At 31.2% G+C, this 23,653-nt stretch overlaps 1 protein-coding gene across 1 annotated transcript in view; it reads left to right on the top strand.

The window, feature by feature from the left end:
* Window positions 1-23,653, top strand: part of LOC117168266 (DNA-directed RNA polymerase II subunit RPB2) — a 26,380-nt gene continuing 2,727 nt past the window's right edge. Inside the window, exons 1-7 of the mRNA XM_033353774.1 lie at window positions 1-115; window positions 6,585-6,986; window positions 7,076-7,230; window positions 7,315-7,473; window positions 12,197-14,101; window positions 14,183-14,525; window positions 18,433-18,691. Of these exons, the coding sequence (XP_033209665.1) occupies window positions 94-115; window positions 6,585-6,986; window positions 7,076-7,230; window positions 7,315-7,473; window positions 12,197-14,101; window positions 14,183-14,525; window positions 18,433-18,691 (3,245 nt within the window). The 5' untranslated portion in view covers window positions 1-93. The remainder of the gene's footprint in view (window positions 116-6,584; window positions 6,987-7,075; window positions 7,231-7,314; window positions 7,474-12,196; window positions 14,102-14,182; window positions 14,526-18,432; window positions 18,692-23,653) is intronic.

Raw genomic sequence — 23,653 nt, 5'->3', positions numbered from 1 at the left:
TTTTAACGATGGCGGAATGACTGCCGCTATCGTAACGTTTTAACTAAAAAAGTGAATTTTGGAGTTTGTTTTATATTTATTCAATAAGCCAAGATGTATAATGTACCAGATGACGGTGGGTGCTACTTAATTATTTGAAAATTTAGATTATAACGAAAGTACTGACAGTTTATTTCATGAAAACATAACCTAACCTAAAAAACTTGTACAACCATTTACGTACTAATATCGTTTTTTATCATTGCTTTTCCAATTTAAAAAGATTTCTTAAATTCTGGTTACTAATTACTCTTGCCTCTCGATTTTACTCGTTGAACTTCATTTTTTCTGTATAATTTCGGTAAAACAAATAAAAAGGTTAGCTTCTTTTGTTGTCCTGAAAGCCCCGAAAGTTAACATATTACTTATCGTTTTATGTCCAAAAGCATCATTGTGTTTTTAGCTATTAGAACATAAATGCTCTACATAATGTATTTATACTGTTGTGGTATTAAACTTACTTTCGTGGAAATATTTAGGGCTTTATAAATACCAGTGGTTTTCGGAACTGAATATTGATCATTTACAGCTTTTGCCTGCTTATTTTACTTTTAAAATCTACTCGCACTGAATATTGCCCTATTTAACATGATAAAAATAAATCTTTCGAATTTTATAATTTATGAATTTAACTATATTACAGTGGAGGCGTTTTCATCAATATAATTTTTCTAACGATAATACAAACCTGCTCACCTGAGCCAGCAGTCTGCACGCAGCAACGCAATATTTCAAAACTTTGTTACTTTTTACCTTTTTTTTAATCACCTACTCTAAACATGTCTTGCAAATGCAAATAATTAAGCATTTTCTTTCAAGGGCCTTAAAATTTAACAATTTTTTATTGAAATATTCAGAAATGTCTGATTTGAAATTGTTCAAAATTATACTAGAATTACGTATTAATCTTTTTTATTTCATAATTTTGTTGCTAAACATTTTTTAAAGGAACCATTTTTTATTTAAAAATGTCGAGTAAGGAATTCATAAAGATTTTAAAATGCATGATTGACCCTTTCAACAATCTAACCATTTCAATTGAACTATATATTGTAGACATTAAGTAACTTTGTTTGGTTATATAAAAGCAGGGTGGCCACTGATCGGAAATTAGCCTGGAATTTCGAGCACCGGGAAATAGCCATGAATTTTTTTGAAAACCGTGAATTTTTTAGATTTGTTTTACTTTTAGAATAAATATCCCGTCTTTAAAAAAAAACGTTGAAATTGTTCTAAGTAGGAACAACTATCTCCTTTGAAAATGTCTTAGATTATTTTATATTTAAGAGTTTTAAGTTAATATTTCGTTAAAAAAATGATATTACTTTTGTACTGTATATTTCAGAATTTAAAGCGTGTGTTGATGGATCGTTCAAATACTAAAATTCCTTTTATGTTTGAAACCGAAAACTCCCTTTTTAGATACTTGAAGTACTAATTATATATGAAAGCTAAATTTAGGTAATTAATTAATAATACATGGCATAATAAAGTTAAAATTTAATGTTACATACTGTACATATTTCGCAAATAAATTGGAAGTTGAAAAGTGCCAATAGCTCACTTTCGGTCATTTCGGGGACACAAAAGTATAATGTTACCAAAATATTGAAACATGACTTTATTGAAAATCCAAAATCTATATTTGAGATCCTTGGTCACAAATACGCGAATATCTTCTACACTACGATCGACGGAAATTTTCAAAATGATCACTGCGGTTTACTAAAATACCAGGATGGCCACATGTCAGGGAAAGTAAAGTTTTTCAGGGAAATGAAGCAGTTGTCAGGGAAAATAGAAATTTATAAGTTTTTATAATATTTTGGAAGCACTTCCTAATATCAATATAAATATTTTTTCTATTAATATTCTTTAAAAATAGAATTCGATTCTTAGTTTTTTATTTGTAGTTATTTCTTTATTTACAGTTTGGATACATATCCTTTAGTTAATTAATTGGGTCAGAAAACTCAGCGGCTTCACAATGAGCTATGAATCGCTTTTGTAAAATCAAACCTTATTTTAAGAAATTACCCCCTGCAATGAAAAAAAAGTATTTAAAAAATGACCAGGCTAGATTTTTTTCCTATTTTTTTGCTTTCCAATGTGATATAAAAACTTTTGTAAATTAAAACTTATTTTAGAAAGCAACCCCCTGCGCTGCAAAAACGTATTTAAAAAAAGGAAACTATCTAAATGGAAAATACTTAAAAAATAATGCCAAGGTATTTTTCAAGCATAACTAAGAAGCAAAATTATGACTGATGCATACTGATGCTAAAAATTGTATACATTAACTATTGGGATTGTTGTGCTCTTAATTTTTGTGCTCTTTCTTTATTTTCCAATTTCATATAAATCGATTTTGTAAAATTAACCCTTCTATATAAAAGACTTTTTCTAAAATAATTTTTTCAAATAGTTATTAAAACTATTTTTAAAGATAAGTTGAAATCGTTTAAAAATCCTAAACAACACTTTTGTGAATAGGGATGCTGGGGATCTACATGTATGTTGTAAAATACATTTTGGCTTTTATCTGTGTTTTATCTTTTATCTATGAGAACCATTTGCCCAAATCATATTCGAAAAAAATGCATCCCGTTCTGTACAAAGTTGTCATATAATACCAATAAAATTAAGATTAACTTCACGATAAGGACAGTTTTTTGGTGTTAATAAAACTTGATCATTTACAGCATTTATTCGATGAAAAAAATCAAGTGAACGATCCACGTGGATAACGTTGAACTTGTATGGGCTTCTCTAATGCAGTTGTCCAGAAATGTACATAGTCTAGCACTAATCAAATTCAGACGAATTTTGCGATAAGGGTAGTTTTTTGGGGATATTATAACTCGATTTCTCACAACATTGACACCCTGGAAAAATAAAGAAACCGAATTAACTTTATAAAATCGAATTTTCACAATTTCGAATTTTGAATATCTATTAGCAGAAACACCACGACACTGTATTTGAAGGAGATAATAAATTGGTGACTTGATATTGTGTGACAATCATGTACAGAACGGGATGCATTTTTTGTGAATTGACAACATAAATATAGATCCCCAGTCACACTGCTGCTTTTTAGAGTTTTAAAATTACTTCAACTTATCTTTAAAAATAGTTTTAATCGCTATTTGAAAAAATTACTTTAGAAAAAGTCTGCTCTCCAAAAATTTTGAATCATTTTGAACATTTAGATTGATCGTCATATGAATATGGATTTTATCGTTAAGAATTTTTTTGCTGGAAGTTGTTTAAAGGCATTGAAAGATGCATTGAAAAAGGTAAATTATATTTTTTGAATATATGCACATAGACTGGAAAATAATTTTGTAAAAGATGTTGCAATTTTAGCTTATACGTGATGAGGGTTATTTTTGTAAAGATTAGAGATGAGAAATAATTATGCTTCATAGGTAGATAACTACTTTTTTTAATACGTGTTTTCATTACAGGGTGTTGCTTTTTTATATAAGGTTTAATTTTACAAAAGCAATTGATATGTCATTGGAAAATAAAGAAAAGGCACAAAAATCCTAACAGTTACCGTATACAATTTTGGCAGCAATCTGCAGTTTTGTATTCGGATACAAATACGGGGATTGTTTTTGTAACGATTAGGTGTGAAGAATAATTTTGCTCCTCAGTTATGCTTTAAAAATACTATATTAATATTTTATAAGTATTTTCCATCTAGATAGTTTCTTTTTTTTTTAAATACGTTTTTGCAGCACTGAGGGTTGCCTTTAAAAATAAGAATTTATTTTTAAAAAGCGTTTCATATCACATTGGAAAGCAGATAAATAGAAAAATAATATAGCCTAGTCATTTTTTAATACTTTTTTTATTACAGGGGTTCATTTTACACAAGCGATTCATAGCGCATTGTAAAGCAAAAAATACCAAAAAAATCTAATCTAGTCATTTTGTTAAATTTCATGATTTTTGTAGAGGGTGTCGCTGAGTTGACGGCAAGCTAGCGCCGCCCTGTTTTCTTCAAAACTAATAGTCATTATAATGTAATTATATGACATTTTGTTTTTCGTTAGTGGCGCCGCTGAGTTGTCTGACCTTAATTTATCCATACTGCCATGTAAAACACATTTTTCTGGCTTGTCTAAGTATATTGCTTGGCACGTTATTGAAGCCTTATTCGCTTTTGTAATAATTTCCTGTCAGGGAAATTAGTCTGAATGTCAGGGAAAAGTCAGGGAAATTGAAATATTCAATCTTGTAGCCACCCTGAATACAGACCTCGCAGTCTTGTGCCCTATTCCCTTCATTTCTGTTTTTCAAGATAATTTCTCTTTGTCTTGTTTTTTTTCGCATAAATTCGAACTGTATTAGTAAAACCCTATTTAAAAATTAATCTTTTTTTGGTGCAAAGTTATTCTTTTTTTATTGGAATGTCTATGATTATATTTCTGTTTTATCATTCATATCATTTGGTTAAAAATTCTTCTATATTTGTTCAAAATGAGTTTTTTTCTTTGAACAGTCTACTGTTATATTTTGTATTCAGAATCCATCTCTTTTGTTCAACAAATCTACGATTTAGTGAACATTTATATTTCTTTCTTGAAAATTCAACTACTGTTTTGTTAGTGATCTTTGTTAGTAGAAAATTCAACTGTTTATTTGAGGGTTCATTTTTTGCACAAAAAATACGTCGATTTGAATTGCAAATTCATCCTTTCGTAACGAAGTAATCTGTTTTGGCTAAAAATTCATCTTTTAGGGTTGAAAGTTAATTCTTTTAAATTGAAAAGTCTACTCTCATATTTTTCATCTAGAACTCATCTATTTAAGTTAAAAATTCTACTACTTGGTTGTAAATTTAATAATTTTGTCGAAGGTTCAAGTATTTTCTTATGAAGTAATTTTTTTATTTTTTTATTTAAAATTAATTTTTTGGTTAACTTTTTGTTGAAGATTCGTCTCTTTTCTGTGAAAATTCAACTATTTGGTCGAAGATGAAATTTATTTCGACTTACAATGTTAGGAACGTGGTAACTACATTAGAGATGTTTAAAAGAATTTATTCTCCTATTTTTGTTCTAATCACCCTGTTTTTCCTGTTTTGAGAAAATTGTGGGCTGTGAAGTCTGAAATCACTTTGCAATATTTTATATTTTACCTTAAAATTCTAAAATGTTCAATTATTTTTCAAATGGATATAATGAAGCAATTATTAGTGGGTTATTATTATTGTAAATGCTTAACTCTTTACGACGCAGTGGGACATATACGTCCCACCTACTTCTCATAAGTTTTTATTGGATTACTAGTTCGCGTTGACATATAAATACGAATGCTATTCTTTAATAAACTCTTGGGGATGTAAGGAGTACAACTAGCACAAAAAAGTATGTGAGTTTGTTCATTACTCATTAGTTATAAACAATTAAAAGTCGAAAATCTCGTTTTTTTACAATAAATTCGGCGGTGTCTAAACTACAAATCCTAGAGATCTAAAATATTTTTTGCAAATATCTCAAACATTGAACTAAACAATATATTTTTTTGCAGAATTTTTCGTAGGTCAGTTTTTTCAAAAATAATTTCCAGAATATGCAAAAATAGAGTTTTTTTATTATGTTTGTCTATAAAATATTCTGAGAAACAGGGATAACTTCTCAATGATCATAAAACTCGATTATGTGGTTTTTGAGGTCGCTGATTACGATTCTGATGTCAGAATTTAAAAATTAAAAATGGCGGCTACATAATGGCAGCTATTTTTTACAAAATTTGTGAATTTTGTTACAATGAGCATAAAACTCGATTTACGAGGGGTTTTTGGGGTCGCTGATTACGATTCTGATGTAAGAATTTAAAAAATTCAAAATGGCGCCTGTCTACAAAATAGCAACCATTTTTTACGAAATTGGCAAATTTTGATTACAGTCAGTATAAAACTCGATTTACGGGTTTTTTTTTTTGGGTCACTGATTACGATTCTGATATCAGAATTACAAAATTCGATGACGCTTAGCTTTGCTTAGCCGATTCCTATATAAGAAGACGTTCTGCGCGCTCTTGTTACCTTCATTGCTCACGAACTTTAAATTTTGCAGTACTGACATCAGAATCGTGACGAACACAGTCGGAAAATTAAACCAATAATTTTGAATTTTGATGTTCTAACGTCATCATCCTGCTCAGCGAACCCAAAAACCCCCTTAGAAGACATTTTATGCCAATATAAAAAAAACATGAAATTTAGCCTATTACAGTCGTCATATAGGATCCGCCATTTTGAATTTTATAATTCCGGCGTCAGAATCGGAATCAGCGACCCCAAAAATCTATATAAAGCTAAAAATAACACTATAATGAATGAAAAAACGCGTCTCAAAGGGTTAATAATGAACCGGGAAAAATCTCATTTTTGACCTGGAAACCTGGGAAATAGTCTAGAATTTTTGTTTGAAGTTTTAGTGGCCACCCTGAAACCCTGATTAAAGATCATCTATGAACTCTGATAAAAAGGCGATTTGTATAATTCAAGTCTTTATTTCTGGACATAGAACAATACGAAGACGAGGATGCGGAAGAAATTTCATCAAAGCTCTGGCAGGAAGCCTGCTGGATCGTCATTAACGCATACTTTGACGAAAAGGGTCTTGTACGACAACAACTCGACAGTTTCGATGAATTCATCGAAATGTCTGTTCAACGCATTGTCGAGGACTCGCCTCAAATCGACTTGCAAGCTGAAGCACAACACACGACAGGAAAAATCGAAAACCCTGTTAGACATTTGCTTAAATTTGAGCAAATTTACTTGTCCAAACCCACTCATTGGGAAAAAGATGGTGCTCCATCGCCTATGATGCCTAACGAGGCTAGGCTTAGAAATCTAACTTATTCTGCTCCTTTGTATGTTGATATTACGAAAACTATTGTCAAAGATGAAGAAGATCAAGTTGGTGCGTATAAAAATTACTCTGAAAAAATATCAAATTCGACGATAAACAAATTTCGCGAATTACTATTTATGACAAATTGATCTTTACAGAAACGCAACATCAAAAAACATTTATTGGAAAAATTCCAATCATGTTGAGATCAAAGTATTGTTTGCTCGCTGGATTGTCAGATCGTGATTTAACTGAATTGAACGAATGTCCTCTGGATCCTGGAGGGTATTTTATAATCAACGGGTCAGAGAAGGTAATTTATTAATAAAAATTCACATAATTGTACACCTTCGAGTTAAACTTAATTAAAAATATTGAGAAAATTGTTCCATTCTAGGTTCTGATTGCCCAGGAGAAAATGGCCACCAACACAGTTTATGTCTTCAGTATGAAAGATGGAAAGTACGCCTACAAAGCTGAAATTCGTTCCTGCCTAGAACACAGTTCTCGACCAACATCGACTCTCTGGATCAATATGATGGCCAAAAGCGGTGCTGTGAGTTTAATGACTTATTTATTGATTACTTAATCTTTTATTTATAATCTACGCCAGGGCTCTGACTCACGCCGCTCAGTGGTAAAAACCGATTTTATTTGTTCATAAACCCAATATCTCAAGATTGGATGAACTGAATTGAATGAAATTTAGACTGAATATAGTTCACGTCATACCTAATAAGGGAAAAATACTCACAAAATCCAAATATATTTTCCAAGGCCGAAAAATCCATGGGAAATCGGGTACTTTTCATATTTTATGAATAAACTGACTTAAAATTGTAGAAAAAATGATAAATTTTTTATATTAACACTTAAATTTGTTTATTTACGTCAGTAAAATTAAAATCCAAAGGAAAATTGGTACTTCGATTTTTCATTTTCCTGGGAAATTTGATAAAACATAAAAAAACGTGAATTTTCAGGTTTTTTAGCTGGCAAAGCTATTGTATTTTTCTTATTTTATCTAACTTTCCAGGCCTTGAAAAATATATTTGGATCTTGTGAGTATTTTTCCCTTATTAGTTATGACATGAACTGTGTTCACTCTAATTTTCATTCAATTCCGTTCAACCAATCTTGAGATATTAGTTTTATGAACAAAGAAAAACGTTTTTTAACCCTATGCGCCGCTATTGACAGTACTGAATATTTTTTTTGAGCGATACCATTATTTTGTAAAAAATGCCACTATTTCTTTACATTCTCTTTAACAGTATTTTTTAATTTGTTCGCTGTTAGACTAAAATTACATCTCAAGTACAGAAATATATACCGAAAAATAGTCCCAAAGACCAGAATTAGTTTAAAATATTTAAAATTTTACTATTTTTCTTCCCTAAACTTTATATGTACGATTTTGCTTGTTTAAACTTATTGGAGGAACACTTTAAAGTAAAAAAATGTCCGAAACTGAGTGTAATTTCAAATTCTTTTATTAAAGGGTAAATAAATTCATATTTTAATTAAAATGAATGATTGAATATCATTAAAAAATTAATTCTATATCAAATTGAAAAATGTAGACTTGAACCATTTTAAATTTAATTCAGTCCAAGTTTAACAACATTTGAATATGATTGTCTATACGAATAAACAATGCTAAATAAAACCGTTCATCTTTTATTCAAATTATAAATCCTTCTCAGTTTATAAGAATGTAAATAAAAAAATTGGAGTTTTTGAAACAATGAAGTTGAAAGTAAACGGAACAAAAATTGAAATTTTTCAATTGCAGAAAAAAATATTTGAGATGTTAATCAATCCTTTCAATGAAGAATAATTAAGATATGGGCGCCGGTAAAATTTTTGCGATTCATGAAAAAAATTGTCACGAAGTTATGCGTATTTGAACTTTTTGCTTTGTTTAAAAAAAAAACACTAAATTTTTCTTCAAAATTATATAACTTTTGACTTAATTGAGATATTTAAGATTTCTTTGCACATTCTGAAATTACTAAAAGTAGATTTTCTCAACAAAAAAAAAACGCTCACTTATATTTTTTGTCGATTTTTTTGGTTGCATTTGTAGAAATCGTGAGTTTTAGGCGGACTAAATAACTTTTGTGGGCAGGATAATTTTTTGTCATAAAATCGAATTTTCTAATTTTTATGGCTTACAACAACAAATACGAAAAAATGTGAAGAAAATAATTTTCAAAAATAAATTATGTTCCAAACAAATTTTTTTCTCTCGAAATTTTGTATAAAATAAACCCAGGGGAAGCTAATTTGTCTAGTTTTTAAGTAGATATTGCAAAATAGTGTAAATATAATTGTTTTCTTAAATTTTCAATAACTTCCGAAATAGTCAACATTTTTTTCTATTCTTGAGCTCATTTTCAAGCTATATTTTAATTGTATTACAACAACTTAAGAGTATAAATAGTCAAAAATGTATTTTCGCATTGTAAGAACGTGAAATTATAATAAAAAAGTTGAAAAAATTTGAAAACATCTTATTTGTAGGCAAATCAGAATAAAAGTGAAATAAATATATATTTTGAAGAAATTACATAGAAACTTCATGATTATATGTTTTATATATTTTACAGAAATATTTTTGTTACCAAAAATAATGGCAAATTTATGAAAACATTGAAGTTTACATTATTTTTGCAATATCTACTTAAAAGCTAGACAAATTGGCTTCACCCTGGGCTTATTTTATACGGAATTTCGAAAAAAATAAACCTTTTAAAGGGACATTTTTTAACTCTGGTATCATTAAAATTAAGAGAATTTATTCAGTCATAAAAAAAGAGACGACCTAAAATTTTTGCACGGCAGTGTATGATATCTTGTGCCATTTCCGAGAACAATAAAAAACTCAATATTTCTAAAGAAAAAATAAATAAAGAATGTGGGGTTTACCCCTTTTCGCAGAAATTGCATATATGTTTAGAGTCCTTTAACTTGTTTTTTTTGTTTAATTTCATATATAAATGAACAATTGAAATTCAGAAATGTCTTTGTTCATTTTTCTATCATTCTGTGATGGTTTAATATATGTGCAAATTCAAATTCACAATTGTGGATACAACTCGAACAATAAATTTAAATGCCGAACAATTGTGTCTTGATTTGGAAACTGTGCACAGAAAATCAATTTATAATATCGTTAATGACAGATTTATACAATTAAAAGATATGACTGTTCTATTTTTATTAGCAAGAAAAATACGAAAATTCGATTTTATGAAAAAAATGCTCCTGGACACAAAAGTTATTTAGCCCGCATAAATCTCAGAATGTGCACAGAAATCTCGAATATCTTAATTAGGTCACAAGTTATATAAGTTTAAAGAAAAACTTGTTCTTTTTTTTTAAACAAAACAAAGAATTCAAATTCGGATAACTTCGTGGCCTTTTTTTCTCCAAAAAAACGCAAAAATACGTTTCTCCTAATTAAAAAAAAATGTTTTGTCCCAGACAGATCCTGCGATTTCAAGGGTAGAACCACTCTGATTTTGAATGGATTCAGTTTATATTTAAATTGATCGTGTTTGGAGGAAATTCATTAATTTTATTGGTATTAGTGAAGTAGGAATAATTTTCAAAGTTTTTCATCTTCGTAAGTATTTCAAACCAATGTTTAATTAGTGTCATTTTGTGCGATTGTTCTTTAATATTTTACTATTCTTCTGAAAGTCTTTTATCGTGAAATGGAATTGTCAGCGTTAAGTTTAGATTTTTTGTTCAAACTACCTTTTTAAATATCTGAAAAACACCTGGAATTAGGAAATCATCAAATCATCAAAAACTATCGGAATATCACTTTTATAAATTGAGTTCAGAATTTACACAATAAAATCTTTTAAAAATTCAAAATACCTCCATATAATGCAAAATTTTCAATATAATTTTATGGAATTTCTTTATGATACTGTTTTATGCTAGAAAGAATCGAGGCTGGCTTCTTGTACAACCAGTTTCAGTTTTATATGGGCTTTGGCGAATGCCTCCCACTCCTGTTATTTTAAGCCAAGAAAGAAAAAAATTGTACTAGACGTTTTTGAGATAAAAGATTTTTTTATTTTTGGCTATCAAGAATTTCATTTTTCTCGAAAAAAATTTTCTCTGGCTAAAATCTATAAAATTCTACCCTTACCAGATGTTTCACTTGTATAATCAATAAATTATCAACTAAAATAGCATTTAGTTTAAAGAACTTTAACATTTTACTTTTAAAAACGTCTGTTTTTAGATCACTGACCATACGAAGAACATGTTTCATGAAATTATTAATGGCTCTGATATTCAAAGTAAAGAAAAATTGGTTTTTATCTCTAACATTGAAGAAATATAATTATTAATGATACAAAATCTCATTTTCCTCGAAATCGAAAAGAAATATGAATAGCAATTCATAGTTCAAAATTGTTCCCCTTCCTGAAATCTATGAAAATGTACCCTTGCCAGATGTTTATCTTATGTATTTTAACCAACATTTCCATATAAAATATGAAAAATTTATTAAAGCTAAATTTATTTTATATTTTTATTTTTTAATTTATTGTAAAAATGCACAAGACATACATCTGGTAAGGGTACATTTCCATAGATTTTAGGTTGGAGAACAATTTTAAATTATGAATTGCTATTCACATTTGGCTTAGTTTTTGAGAAAAATGAGATTTTTAATCGGTGAAAATTATATGTCTTCAATTTTTAAATAAAATCCAATTTTTCTTAACTTTGAAGCTCAGGAACCTTAATAATCCGATAGAAAATGTTCTTTACACAGTCAATGAACTAATAACAGACGTCTTCAAAAATATTATTTTAAAGTTCTTTAAACTAATTGCTGCTTTAGTCGATTTTTTTTTATTTTGTCTGTCTTTTAGAAAAAAATGATTAAATTATACAAGATAAACATCTGAAAAGTGTATCATTTTATAAATTTTACTAAGAGAAACTAACAGTGCATACTTACAGCATTAGATTTAATTTTAATAGTTAAGAAATAAAAGAAAATTTTGCAAATTGGTGTTTCGTTATCAGAAACTTTTACTCTTATTTCTAAAGAAACCAATTTGTATTTCAAGCAGCTTTTGTCGTCTATGTGAGCTGTTTTAAACCATTCTACTCGATCTGAAGCATGTAAATAAGTTTATTATTCAAAAAATGTTGTGTCAATTTTGGCATCGGAAGTGAGTCCGAGCACTGAGTAACTCTTATTTACAATCCACTCAAGCAAGTGACCTCATTTCTTTCCACAGAGTATCAAAAAGTCAGCGATTGGACAGCGGATAATAGCAATTCTACCTTACATCAAACAGGAGATTCCCATCATGATAGTATTTCGTGCCCTCGGTTTCGTCGCCGATCGGGACATTCTTGAACACATCATCTACGACTTCGACGATCCCGAGATGATGGAAATGGTGAAACCCTCCCTCGACGAAGCCTTCGTAATCCAAGAACAGAATGTAGCTCTCAATTTTATCGGTACTCGTGGTGCTCGTCCCGGCGTGACAAAAGATAAGCGTGTGAAATACGCGAGGGAAATTCTGCAGAAAGAAATGTTACCTCACGTAGGAATCAGTGACTTCTGCGAGACTAAAAAAGCTTACTTTCTGGGTTATATGGTTCACAGACTGCTATCAGCTTCCCTCGGTAGAAGAGAACTCGACGATCGAGATCACTACGGCAACAAGCGTCTCGATCTCGCTGGACCTTTACTAGCATTCCTATTCAGAGGATTGTTCAAGAATCTAATGAAGGAGGTGAGACTCTACGCGCAGAAGTTTATCGACAGAGGAAAAGACTTCAACTTGGAACTCGCTATCAAAACGAAGATTATCACAGACGGTTTGAGATACTCATTAGCTACCGGGAACTGGGGAGATCAGAAAAAAGCTCACCAGGCGAGGGCTGGCGTCTCTCAGGTGTTGAATAGACTGACTTTTGCCTCGACATTGTCCCATTTGCGAAGAGTCAACTCGCCAATTGGAAGAGATGGTAAATTAGCAAAACCGCGTCAACTGCACAACACTCTCTGGGGAATGTTGTGTCCTGCCGAAACTCCGGAAGGAGCTGCCGTAGGACTTGTCAAGAATTTAGCATTGATGGCTTACATCAGCGTCGGCTCTCAGCCATCTCCGATTCTTGAGTTCTTGGAGGAGTGGTCCATGGAGAACTTGGAGGAAATCGCACCCAGTGCCATCGCGGATGCCACGAAGATATTCGTCAATGGATGCTGGGTTGGAATTCACAGAGATCCTGATCAATTGATGGCTACTCTTAGAAAATTGAGAAGACAGATGGATATCATCGTTTCGGAAGTGTCAATGATTAGAGACATCAGAGACAGGGAGATCAGAATTTACACGGATGCTGGACGAATTAGTAGACCTCTCTTGATCGTCGAGAATCAGAGTTTGTTGCTCAAAAAGAGACACATTGACATGCTGAAAGAAAGAGACTACAACAATGATGGTTGGCAAGAATTGGTCGGCAGTGGAGTGGTCGAATATATCGACACTCTCGAGGAAGAAACTGTCATGATTGCCATGTCTCCCGATGATTTGAGACAGGAAAAAGAGTACGCCTATTGTACGACATACACTCATTGCGAAATCCATCCAGCGATGATTCTTGGAGTGTGTGCTTCTATTATTCCATTCCCTGATCACAACCAGAGTCCCAGAAACACTTATCAAAGTGCTATGGGTAAGCAGGCTATGGGTGTTTATATTACGAATTTCCATGTGCGGATGGACACCCTCGCTCACGTTTTGTTTTATCCACATAAGCCTCTGGTGACAACCAGGTCCATGGAGTATCTCCGGTTCAGAGAACTTCCTGCTGGAATCAATAGCATTGTCGCTATTTTATGTTACACGGGATACAACCAGGAAGACAGTGTCATCTTGAATGCCAGTGCGGTGGAGAGAGGATTCTTCAGATCTGTTTTCTACCGATCTTACAAAGATTCCGAGTCGAAGAGAATCGGCGATCAAGAGGAGCAGTTTGAGAAACCGACGAGACTAACCTGCCAGGGTATGAGGAATGCAATTTATGACAAGCTGGATGATGATGGTATTATTGCTCCGGGTATTCGAGTCTCTGGAGATGATGTTGTTATTGGAAAGACGATAACCTTGCCAGAAACAGATGACGAAGTATGTTTAACATATGATTTTGATCAAGTTGCATGTTTTATCGTTTGACATTTTTTAATGGTGTTCTGTTTCTCTTTGTAGTTGGATAGCACAACTAAACGTTTCACGAAGAGAGATGCTTCGACCTTTTTGCGTAACAGTGAAACTGGAATTGTGGATCAGGTGATGTTGACACTGAACAGCGAAGGATACAAGTTTTGTAAGATTAGAGTTCGCAGTGTTAGAATTCCACAAATTGGCGATAAGTTCGCTTCGCGGCACGGGCAGAAGGGAACTTGTGGAATTCAGTACAGACAGGAGGATATGCCTTTCTCCTGCGAAGGACTCACGCCTGACATTATCATCAATCCTCACGCTATTCCATCTCGTATGACAATTGGTCACTTGATCGAGTGTATTCAGGGAAAAGTCTCATCTAACAAAGGTATTCTAATAAATTTGGTGATTTTATTAATTTGTTGTGGCTCGTATTTGACTATTCCTTTTTTTTCCATCTGACGCTCATATTCTAATTCAGGGCGTCTACCCTACCTCAGGTTGGCCGCTGGAGTGGGAAATGGCAATGATTTTATTTTTTTACCGGAAATTTTACAATTTTTAGAAAAAAATATGTTCAACTTTGATTTCTACCGTTGATTTTAATAATTAGTTAAATTGCTAGCTTTTGCCATTTTAGTATAGGTTTTTCAAATTCAGTTTTAAAGGTTTAAAGAATAAAAAATGATAAGGTTTTGGATAAAAAAAACTTTTTTGTTGATGAATTGTGAATATAAATTTATTATTTTTCAAATTTAGCTTATTTGAACGTACAAAATTAAACTATTTCGAGTGGAAAGTCTTATTAGTCTAAAGTATTAAGTTTTATATCATTCAATGTGAAATTTTTTTATTAAGAAAGAGAACATTACTTAATATTTAAAAATATCTGACTTTTCATTTAAAATCAGTAAATGTAAATAATACATATTAAAAAAACTAAACTTTAAAACTTAAAAAAAAATAAGACGAATCGTTGAGTTTTTATATCTACATAATAATTGAACATCTATTAATTAATTCGACATTATTTCAAATAATTTAAAAGAAGTGTTTGCGTGTCCCGACCAAATCCGCCTACTCGTACCAAAATTTCGGCGCATGTAGCCCACGGAATAATTTAAAATAAAATATAGATTTTGGTAGATTTCGAACCAAAAATTTAGAAGCTTTTCAAGAATTTTGAAAAGCTTCAGAAGAATGAAAACCATTTCTTAAGAAACTTAAAAATGTTTTCTGTTTTGAAAAATTAATTTGAAGAGAATATTTAAAAAGATTTAGAAAGATTTACCAAATTTTCATAAATGAATGAAGAAGATTTTAAGAAAATGTCTAAATTGGCAGTATTAAAAAAAAATTAGGGAAAATTCGAATAATTTTCAAAGATGTTTAGAAGTTATGAAAAAAATTCAAAAATAACTTAAACTTAAAAAAAAAGTTAAACTACATATAGGTGTTTCTTAAAATGATATAATTTTGAAATTTGCTTTCATTCATTGATTTATTCTTGAGCATTGAAAACGATAACATGGATTTATTAACTGCATTTAATTTAATAGTGTTCAGTTGCAAAGTGTTAGTAGCTTCTATTTTATACGTATAAATTATAACTTTTAATTTACTTTTAATAATTATAAACTTTTAATAATTATAACTTTTAAAGTTTTATTTTAAAAGATTAAGATTCAAAAGTTTCAGTTTGAGTACTTTCATTTGCAGCTCAGTTTTTATTACTTCAAATGGAAATTTTTTTAGCTTTAACGTTCGACTTTTTTAAATGCATTGATCGTGAAAAATTTGTTTAGAACCGGGAATTTGTTTCTTGGATTAAAACGGCCACCCTACTACCTGGAAAACCTGGAATTGTCATGGAATTTTCATATACCTGGAAAAACCTGAAATTATCAGGGAATTTTTTTATTTAGGGAATTTTTTCAAAAGCGTGCTTAATTTAAAAAAATTGCAATTTAAATTTTAATAACAATTATTCTTTATTTGTAAAAGTAGCTTTATATTACTGTATTTAACAATTTTGTTGAAGTATCTTTTTTTTGGTTTTACATTAATTTCTTTAACTGAACATTTAACTTTTCTATCTTTTTTTGTAAAATGAACGTTTTTAGTTGAAAATTCAAGTTTCTAATTCAAAATTCATTTATATTTTATTGAAAATATTATCTCTAATGGTATAAAATTAATATTCTTGTTCGAGCAATCATCTTTTTGCTTGAAAATTCAACTCATGTTGAAAAGTAATATTTTTTTATTGAATATAACTGTTTTTGATTAAAAATTTAAATCTTTATTAGTTGTGATATCAACTACTACAATTTGCGTTTATAATTCATATTTTTTGGAATACAAATTTGATTACTTGGTTAAAATTAAACTTTTTTATTCAAAAATAATTTTTTTGTTGAAAATGCATCATTTGAAATGAAAATTCATCTTTAAGTTTGAAATTAGTTTTTTCTTTGGCTGAAAATTAATTTTTATTACTATAAATGTAACTATTCAACTTGAAACTTTGAGTATTTTGTTAAAAATTTGTTTGCTTTTTTGTTTTAATTTTTTTTAAACTGAAGATGTAGCAATTCCAATTTTTCACCCAAAAATTTAAATATTCAATTTTTGGTTTAAAATGTATTTGTTTAATTCAAATAGCGTGTTTTTTTATAGAAATTAATCTTCTTGTCTGAAAATTCATCTCTTATTTTAGTAGTTTAATACACAGGCCCACAAAAAAAAGTTGTCTAAACTGTGTACGAGACTAGTGTATCCTTTTGTATTTTGAGTCATTGAATCTGAATTTCTCCTAGCCCATAACATAATATTTTTAAGATGGCAAGGTGATACGAAACTTTATGTTTCTTGAGTAGCTGAATTCAAATTTGACCTCAATATGAATCTACAAGGCGTCATATTTCCCCTAGCCTAGGGGAAATAGTAGAAAATTGAGAAGAAAATTACGGTTTGATGCTGCATGTTCATATAGACTCTAGGGTAAAAAGTGTAAAATCCAAAAATATCCTTAAGTTTTATGCAGAATACATTTACGTACACAGAAAACACAGTTTTCATTAATCTACAACTATTCTGATATTTCTACAATTTCCTCTAGGTGAGGAAAAAATTGAGATAATGTATGGTAATTTCGATATTAGATTTGAATAAAATGTAGCGAAATACGAACAGATTTTGTATTTATTCATCGTTTTCTGCGCATGTAAATGTAGTCTACATAAAATCTAAGGCTACTTTTTGATTTTCCACTTTTTCCCCTAAAAGTAGGGAAAAGAGAAGTTCGGTAGATAAGTTTTGAGGCTACGCTTGTACTTAACGATCCGAGATACATGAAGAATTTCTATTTACTCACAAAATTTAATCAACCTTAGTGTATATAAACATACCCGGCGTAAGAACCGTAAGTTTTTCTCAATTCTCTACTACTTCCCCTAGGCTAGGTGAAATATGACGCCCTGTAGATTGATTTTGAGGTCAAATTTGAATTCAGCTACTCAATAAACATGAAGGTCGTATCACCTTGTCATCGTACAAATATTACATTAGCAGGTCCCAGAATTCTCTAGATTTTAAGTTTTTCTCACAGGCTAGGGAAAAAATCTGACGCATAGGGGATTTTTTGAGGTCGCATTTGGTTTCAGAAGCTCAAAATGCATAAGGATACACTAGTCTCGTACAATGTTCAGAAAGCCTTTTTTTGGTGCTGTATAATTATAGATAAAGATTAATCATTTCAGTTACAATTTAATTTTTGTAAATTCAACTATTCCAGTTGAAGATGCATCATTTCAGTTCAAACTTCATCACTTTGTTTGAAAATGCAACTATATTTTTTGTAATTTGTTATTTTTAAAACTGAAAACTGTAACTTTGGTTGAGAAAGTATATTTTTAGATGAAAATTAATCTTTTCGGTAGAAAGTAATCTTCTAGGTAGAAAATTCATATTTTTGTTTTTACATTCAACTATTTCAGTTGAAGATTCATAATTTTAGTTGAAAATTCATTTTTTTTTAAATTTAACTATTTGGTTGAAAATTCGTCTTTTTAGTTGAATATTCAACTAATTTGTTGAAAATTCAATTATTTCATTTAAAAATTAGGAATTTGAAGCGATTCAAGTTGAATTTAATATAGTACTGTGAAAAATTTTACCTGGAAAAATCTAAGATATCTGGAAAAACGTGGAATTGTCAGGGAATTTTTTCCCAGAATTTGAGTAGACACCCTGAAATCGTTTTAAATAAATTATTTGTATTCATCTGCTTTCAGGTGAGATTGGTGACGCGACTCCATTCAACGATGCCGTCAACGTGCAAAAGATTTCGACTCTGTTACAAGAGTACGGTTATCAATTGAGAGGCAACGAAATTATGTACAACGGACACACTGGGCGAAAAATTAACGCGCAGGTTTTCTTGGGACCTACATACTACCAGCGTTTGAAGCATATGGTGGACGACAAAATTCACAGCAGAGCAAGAGGCCCAGTGCAGATTTTGGTCAGACAACCTATGGAAGGAAGGGCCAGGTTAGTATTCATTTTTAATTATACAATATTTCAAATAATCTAGTATTAAGACCAAGTGAGCATAAACCCGAAAACAAATTTAAAAATTTTGTTCAAAACCAATTTGAAACACGATATCGAGTTGAAAAGTTGGGATATTAAATGGGAAGAATTAAGAAACGCGTGTCTGGTCCTCAATTTTTATAATTGAGGCCTTGGATGGAAAAAGGGCACATAAGCCAAAGTAGCGTTTAAAAAGTTAATATATCGTTTTTTTTATCTTTTTACATTCTCATCATTTATGATTGAGAAAGTATTAGAATTGTCGGAAATTCGTCATCACACTTTTTCAACGGATCTCCACATTTCGAAACCCCCTGAATCCGAAAATCAGGTATTCACGATGGCGTCTGTCTGTCTGTCCGTCCGGCCGTCCGTAAACATGATAAATCGAAAAAATGAACGAATCAAATTCATCTTTGGCACACTTTTTTTAGGTCGTAAAAGAAAGAACGAGTTCGTGAAACAACCATTTTTGATAAAAATTCAAAAAGTGAGCGCATTTTGAAAGTGTTTGAGACAACTTTTTTCTAAATTTGAAAATTCTATGTACGGATATTTATAGTATTAAAAATAACAAACAATTTATCTTTATTACTTTTTTCGATAAAAAGAAAATTCTAAGAGTTATAGCGTTTTCAAAATTTGTTTAATCAAACGAAAATCAAAATTTGAAGCCGAAAAACGCACGATATGAAAAAAAGTCAAGAGAAGAAAATCATTTCTTTTTGAAAGCCCTACAAGATGATCATAACCAATTTTTGGATTTTCTTCAAAAATCGAAAATTCAAATTTTTATTGCACAAAAAATAATGGAAAATAAAAAATTCCATTTTGTGGATAAACTATGCAGGGTACGAAAAAAGATGAATTAACAAAAATGGTTATACCAAAAAAGATCTAAAATTTCGTTAAGAATCACTTCTTGATAGGACGCGTACTTTTTGTTTTATTCGCGAAAAATAACGTTGAAAAAAAAATAAAATAAAAAAAAATGTGTGGAAAAACGACGAAAGTTACGAGAAAAAAAAATCCAACAAAACCTGTTTACAAATGTCTGTCGGAAATCGAGCGCGCAGCGCGAGTGTCACGATGAGTATGTGTACCTCAAAGCCTACAGAGCTTTGAGAAACTTAATCTTTGACTATATTCAATTAAGTATACAATTCAGAATATGAAGACGCATATAAATACTGCCATCTAAAAGAGATCTTTTTGACAAAGTTTTTTTCAAGCATTCCAAATGCAAAGAATAAATATCTGAGCGCGAAGTGTAATTATGATCGAGCGCGAAGCGCGAGATTCAACCGTCGCGCGCCCTAGGCGCTCAAACTTGCTCAAACTAGGCTCAAACTTGCGAGCGAAGCGAGCCGCGCGCGCGACGAGACTATGCCCGCGAGCCGGGCAGATGCTTTTTACTAACATTAATGCACTGTAAAATAATTTCTTCCACGAACACGTTATAATGAAGCGCGGCATATTAGCTAGTTAATTTCACTGAAAGCGCTATACTTGTAGTATCAACAAGTTTACGACTGCAGTAGGTTGAGGCGCGCTAACCTCGTAATGTTTAGAACTCATGTAAACATGCGAAGTTTGAAATATCCTTTATATGATATATGTAAAAGCCATGCCCGCGTCGTTTAACGCAATTTACGGGAAAAGAGTATGTAGGTCTATGTGCCCTTCTTCCACCCAAGGCCTTAATTATGAAAAAAGCCAAAAAAATTGTTAACAAAAAAACTTTTTTTTTAATTTTCAAGATTTAGGACCAGACAAACGTTTGTTAGTGCTTCTTATTTAACTTCCCAAAAATTCAACTCTATAACCAGCTTTTTGCGATTGTAAAGTGGGCTTCAAAAAAAGTTTAAAAAAATTTGAGATTACGCACACATGGCGTTAAAGCAATACATTAAGTTTTCCCCTTATCACCTCTTTATTGAATTTATTTACTGTTTGAAAAGTTACGGACAACAGTTTTTAATTTGGAACCCATCAGCTTCATTCGGCAAATATTGGGTCTACTGTTTGCAGTAGGATAATCCACGAAAGCATTTTTTTTTCAAAAATCTACGGGACCTAAAATTTTGTGTGTACTGAAGGTGCCTGATACATATATAAATTTGTATGATTGATCCCTACTAGAATTTGTAGTCTATATTATTGCCGACACATCCTGATTGATAATAATGAAGAATTTAATTTTAAAAACTACATAATTATACTGAAACTGTCATAAAGGTAGAAGATTTAAGTTTTTTTTTCTTTTTATATAACCTTTAAATCCATGGAAATCGTTCTGACAATCTCAAAAAATTACATACTCAAAGTATTCGCTAGATCGAGAATTTTATAAGACCCGGGAAAACCGAGAAATGACAGTGAATTAATTTTTTGACCAGGAATTTAACCAATTTTTAGAACAAAATCTGTCCCAAATTTGATTTCTAGTATTTTAAATAATCAGTTAAATTTGTATCTTTTTCAATTATGATGTTCAGTTTACAATGTGTAATTCGAAAATCTTTCACTTAAAAATTTTCAATTTTGGATTTTAATTTTTGAGCGTACATTTTTTATGTAAAGAATTTTTAAATAGACTTAAAAAATTAAAAATTTGGGTCGTTTCAAGTCGACAATTTTGGATTAAAAAAAAAACATTTTTAATTTATCAAAGAATTATAAATTATAATGATTTTTAAAATTGAACTATATATTAAGAATTAACAAGTGAATAATATATCATTTGTTTTTCAAGACGATTCGGAATTAGTTCAAAATTAAAAAATGTACGGATTTTTACGTCAAAAATTAAACTGTTGTAATTTGGAAAGTTTTAGTAGTTATACAAATGTAAACTCCCGATTTAAACTTTATAAACTATTTTTAATTTTTAAATAGCTGCAAAATAATATATGCATACCTAAAGGCTTTTATTAAATTAACAATATCGTTTTAGTGTAAAATTTGAAATGTTTCAATTAAGAAAAAGGAAAATGGCCTAATACAGTAAAACTCTGATAGAGTCCCCTGATATAGTTCTTCCGAGAATTGACACCGCGCTGCTACCAGGAGTAAAAAGAGTAAAAAGAGCGGTGGTCCCTCGGGTATGCCCAAACAAAAGCGTTTACTTCCGGTGCGGAACTCTTTAGGGTATGTTTCCCACCACCGCCAGCCCCGAAATCGGAACAATTTCAGCTTTTCACTGTATACTTAGAAATATTTTATTGTTCACGTAAAATCAGTAATTAGAAATTAAATATTCAAAACTAAACTTTCAACGTAATAATTTTCGTTGTTCTACTTGAAAAATTTAATTTGCAAGTTAAATTGTTGAATTTTGATGTATAGTAGATATTGAAGACCTATAATTCCTAGAAAAAAATTGGAGTAAGTTCAAGAGATATTTAAGGGAAATGTCCTAATTTGGGCGAATGTAAGGATTTGTTTAGCGTATTTTGCTTGTAAAAGTACATGGACATAGGAAACACGGGACTAGGCATGCCATCCTTATCTCGTTGAGCGGGGTTGAATCCACGGGAGGGGGAAGAATTCCTTGAGTGGGAAGAGCCGCCATCTTACGATGTGTCATTTGATTATGCGCACGAGCGTTGTTGCCGACAAACTGTGCATGAAAATATAAACATGTGGGCGCTGCCATGTTTGTCGCGGGACATCAAAAGGTGGCGGACCTCCCCCCTCATTGCATCACCCCCGCAATGGCATGCCTAGTCCCTTGTTTCCTATGTCCATGTAAAAGTATTTTAAATCGTATGAATCGATAAAAGTTCCTAATACCGCACAGTTTGAACATTTTTCATCAATACTTTTTCTGCTTATTGATATATACAAACCATTTTTACTGAATAATAAAGAATATTTCATGCTTCACCGATGAAACTATTTGGGCGAATGAATTTTTCCTCTGCGTTTGGGCGAATCAATTTGTCATTAGGAACTTCACAATTTTAACGTAAAAATTTCTCAGCGTAATAAATCACGTAATTAAAAGAATATTTTTATCGTTTGCATTTTTAAATTGACTGTCTCATTGTTATTGTAATCGTGTCCCGCACATTTTTATCAACTATTCAATACAAATGCATACAACACAGGCATCAAGACAGGAGAATGCATTCAGAATTGAAATAGTATGCTTGTTATCTTTTAAAAAAACTCCTAATTTTTATGTAACCGTGTTGTTTGTAAACACTCGCACAAATTCGTCCAGCCGTTTTTTCCGTCCGTATTAAGGCGGAAGGAAATATCCGAATTATCCATTGGTTTTCATTAATATTGAAGAACACATTCGTCAAGCATATGATTAATACTTACTTTTCAATCAAAACATTCGCGCCACAAAAAATTTGGAGCACTGTTGAAACGTAAAACTACGCAGCCTGTCAACTCGCGAACCATGGACACAGGAAACAAGGGACTAGACATGCCATCCAAACTGTTCGAGCGGGGTTGAATCCACGGGAGGGGGAAGAATTCCATGAGTGGGAAGAGCCGCCATCTCACGATGTGTCATTTGATTATGCGCACGAGCGTTGTTGCCGACAAACTGTGCATGAAAATATAAACATGTGGGCGCTGCCATGTTTATCGCGGGACATCAAAAGGTGGCGGACCTTCCCCCTCATTGCATCACCCCCACAATGGCATGCCTTGTCCCTTGTTCCCTATGTCCATGTCGCGAACTAACAAGCTCAGAGTAATATTATGCTCGATCGGCCACAGATGGCGACACGCGTGACTATATAACATTTGAAGAACACGAATATGCAATAAAATGACTGTAAATCCTATATCAAAAACATCTTAAGGGCATGCGACACAGTGGGATTCCTACATTACCAACCTCTTTTTTCCATTGAACAAAATTTTTTTGTGAACCATAGAACTTTTTTGGTAAATGAA

This window comes from Belonocnema kinseyi, chromosome 2, assembly GCF_010883055.1.
Source record: "Belonocnema kinseyi isolate 2016_QV_RU_SX_M_011 chromosome 2, B_treatae_v1, whole genome shotgun sequence".
In the NCBI taxonomy this organism is placed as follows: Eukaryota; Metazoa; Arthropoda; class Insecta; order Hymenoptera; family Cynipidae; genus Belonocnema; species Belonocnema kinseyi.
The sequence above is the reverse complement of the archived record's forward strand: the minus strand, read 5'-3'. Positions and strand labels throughout refer to the sequence as shown.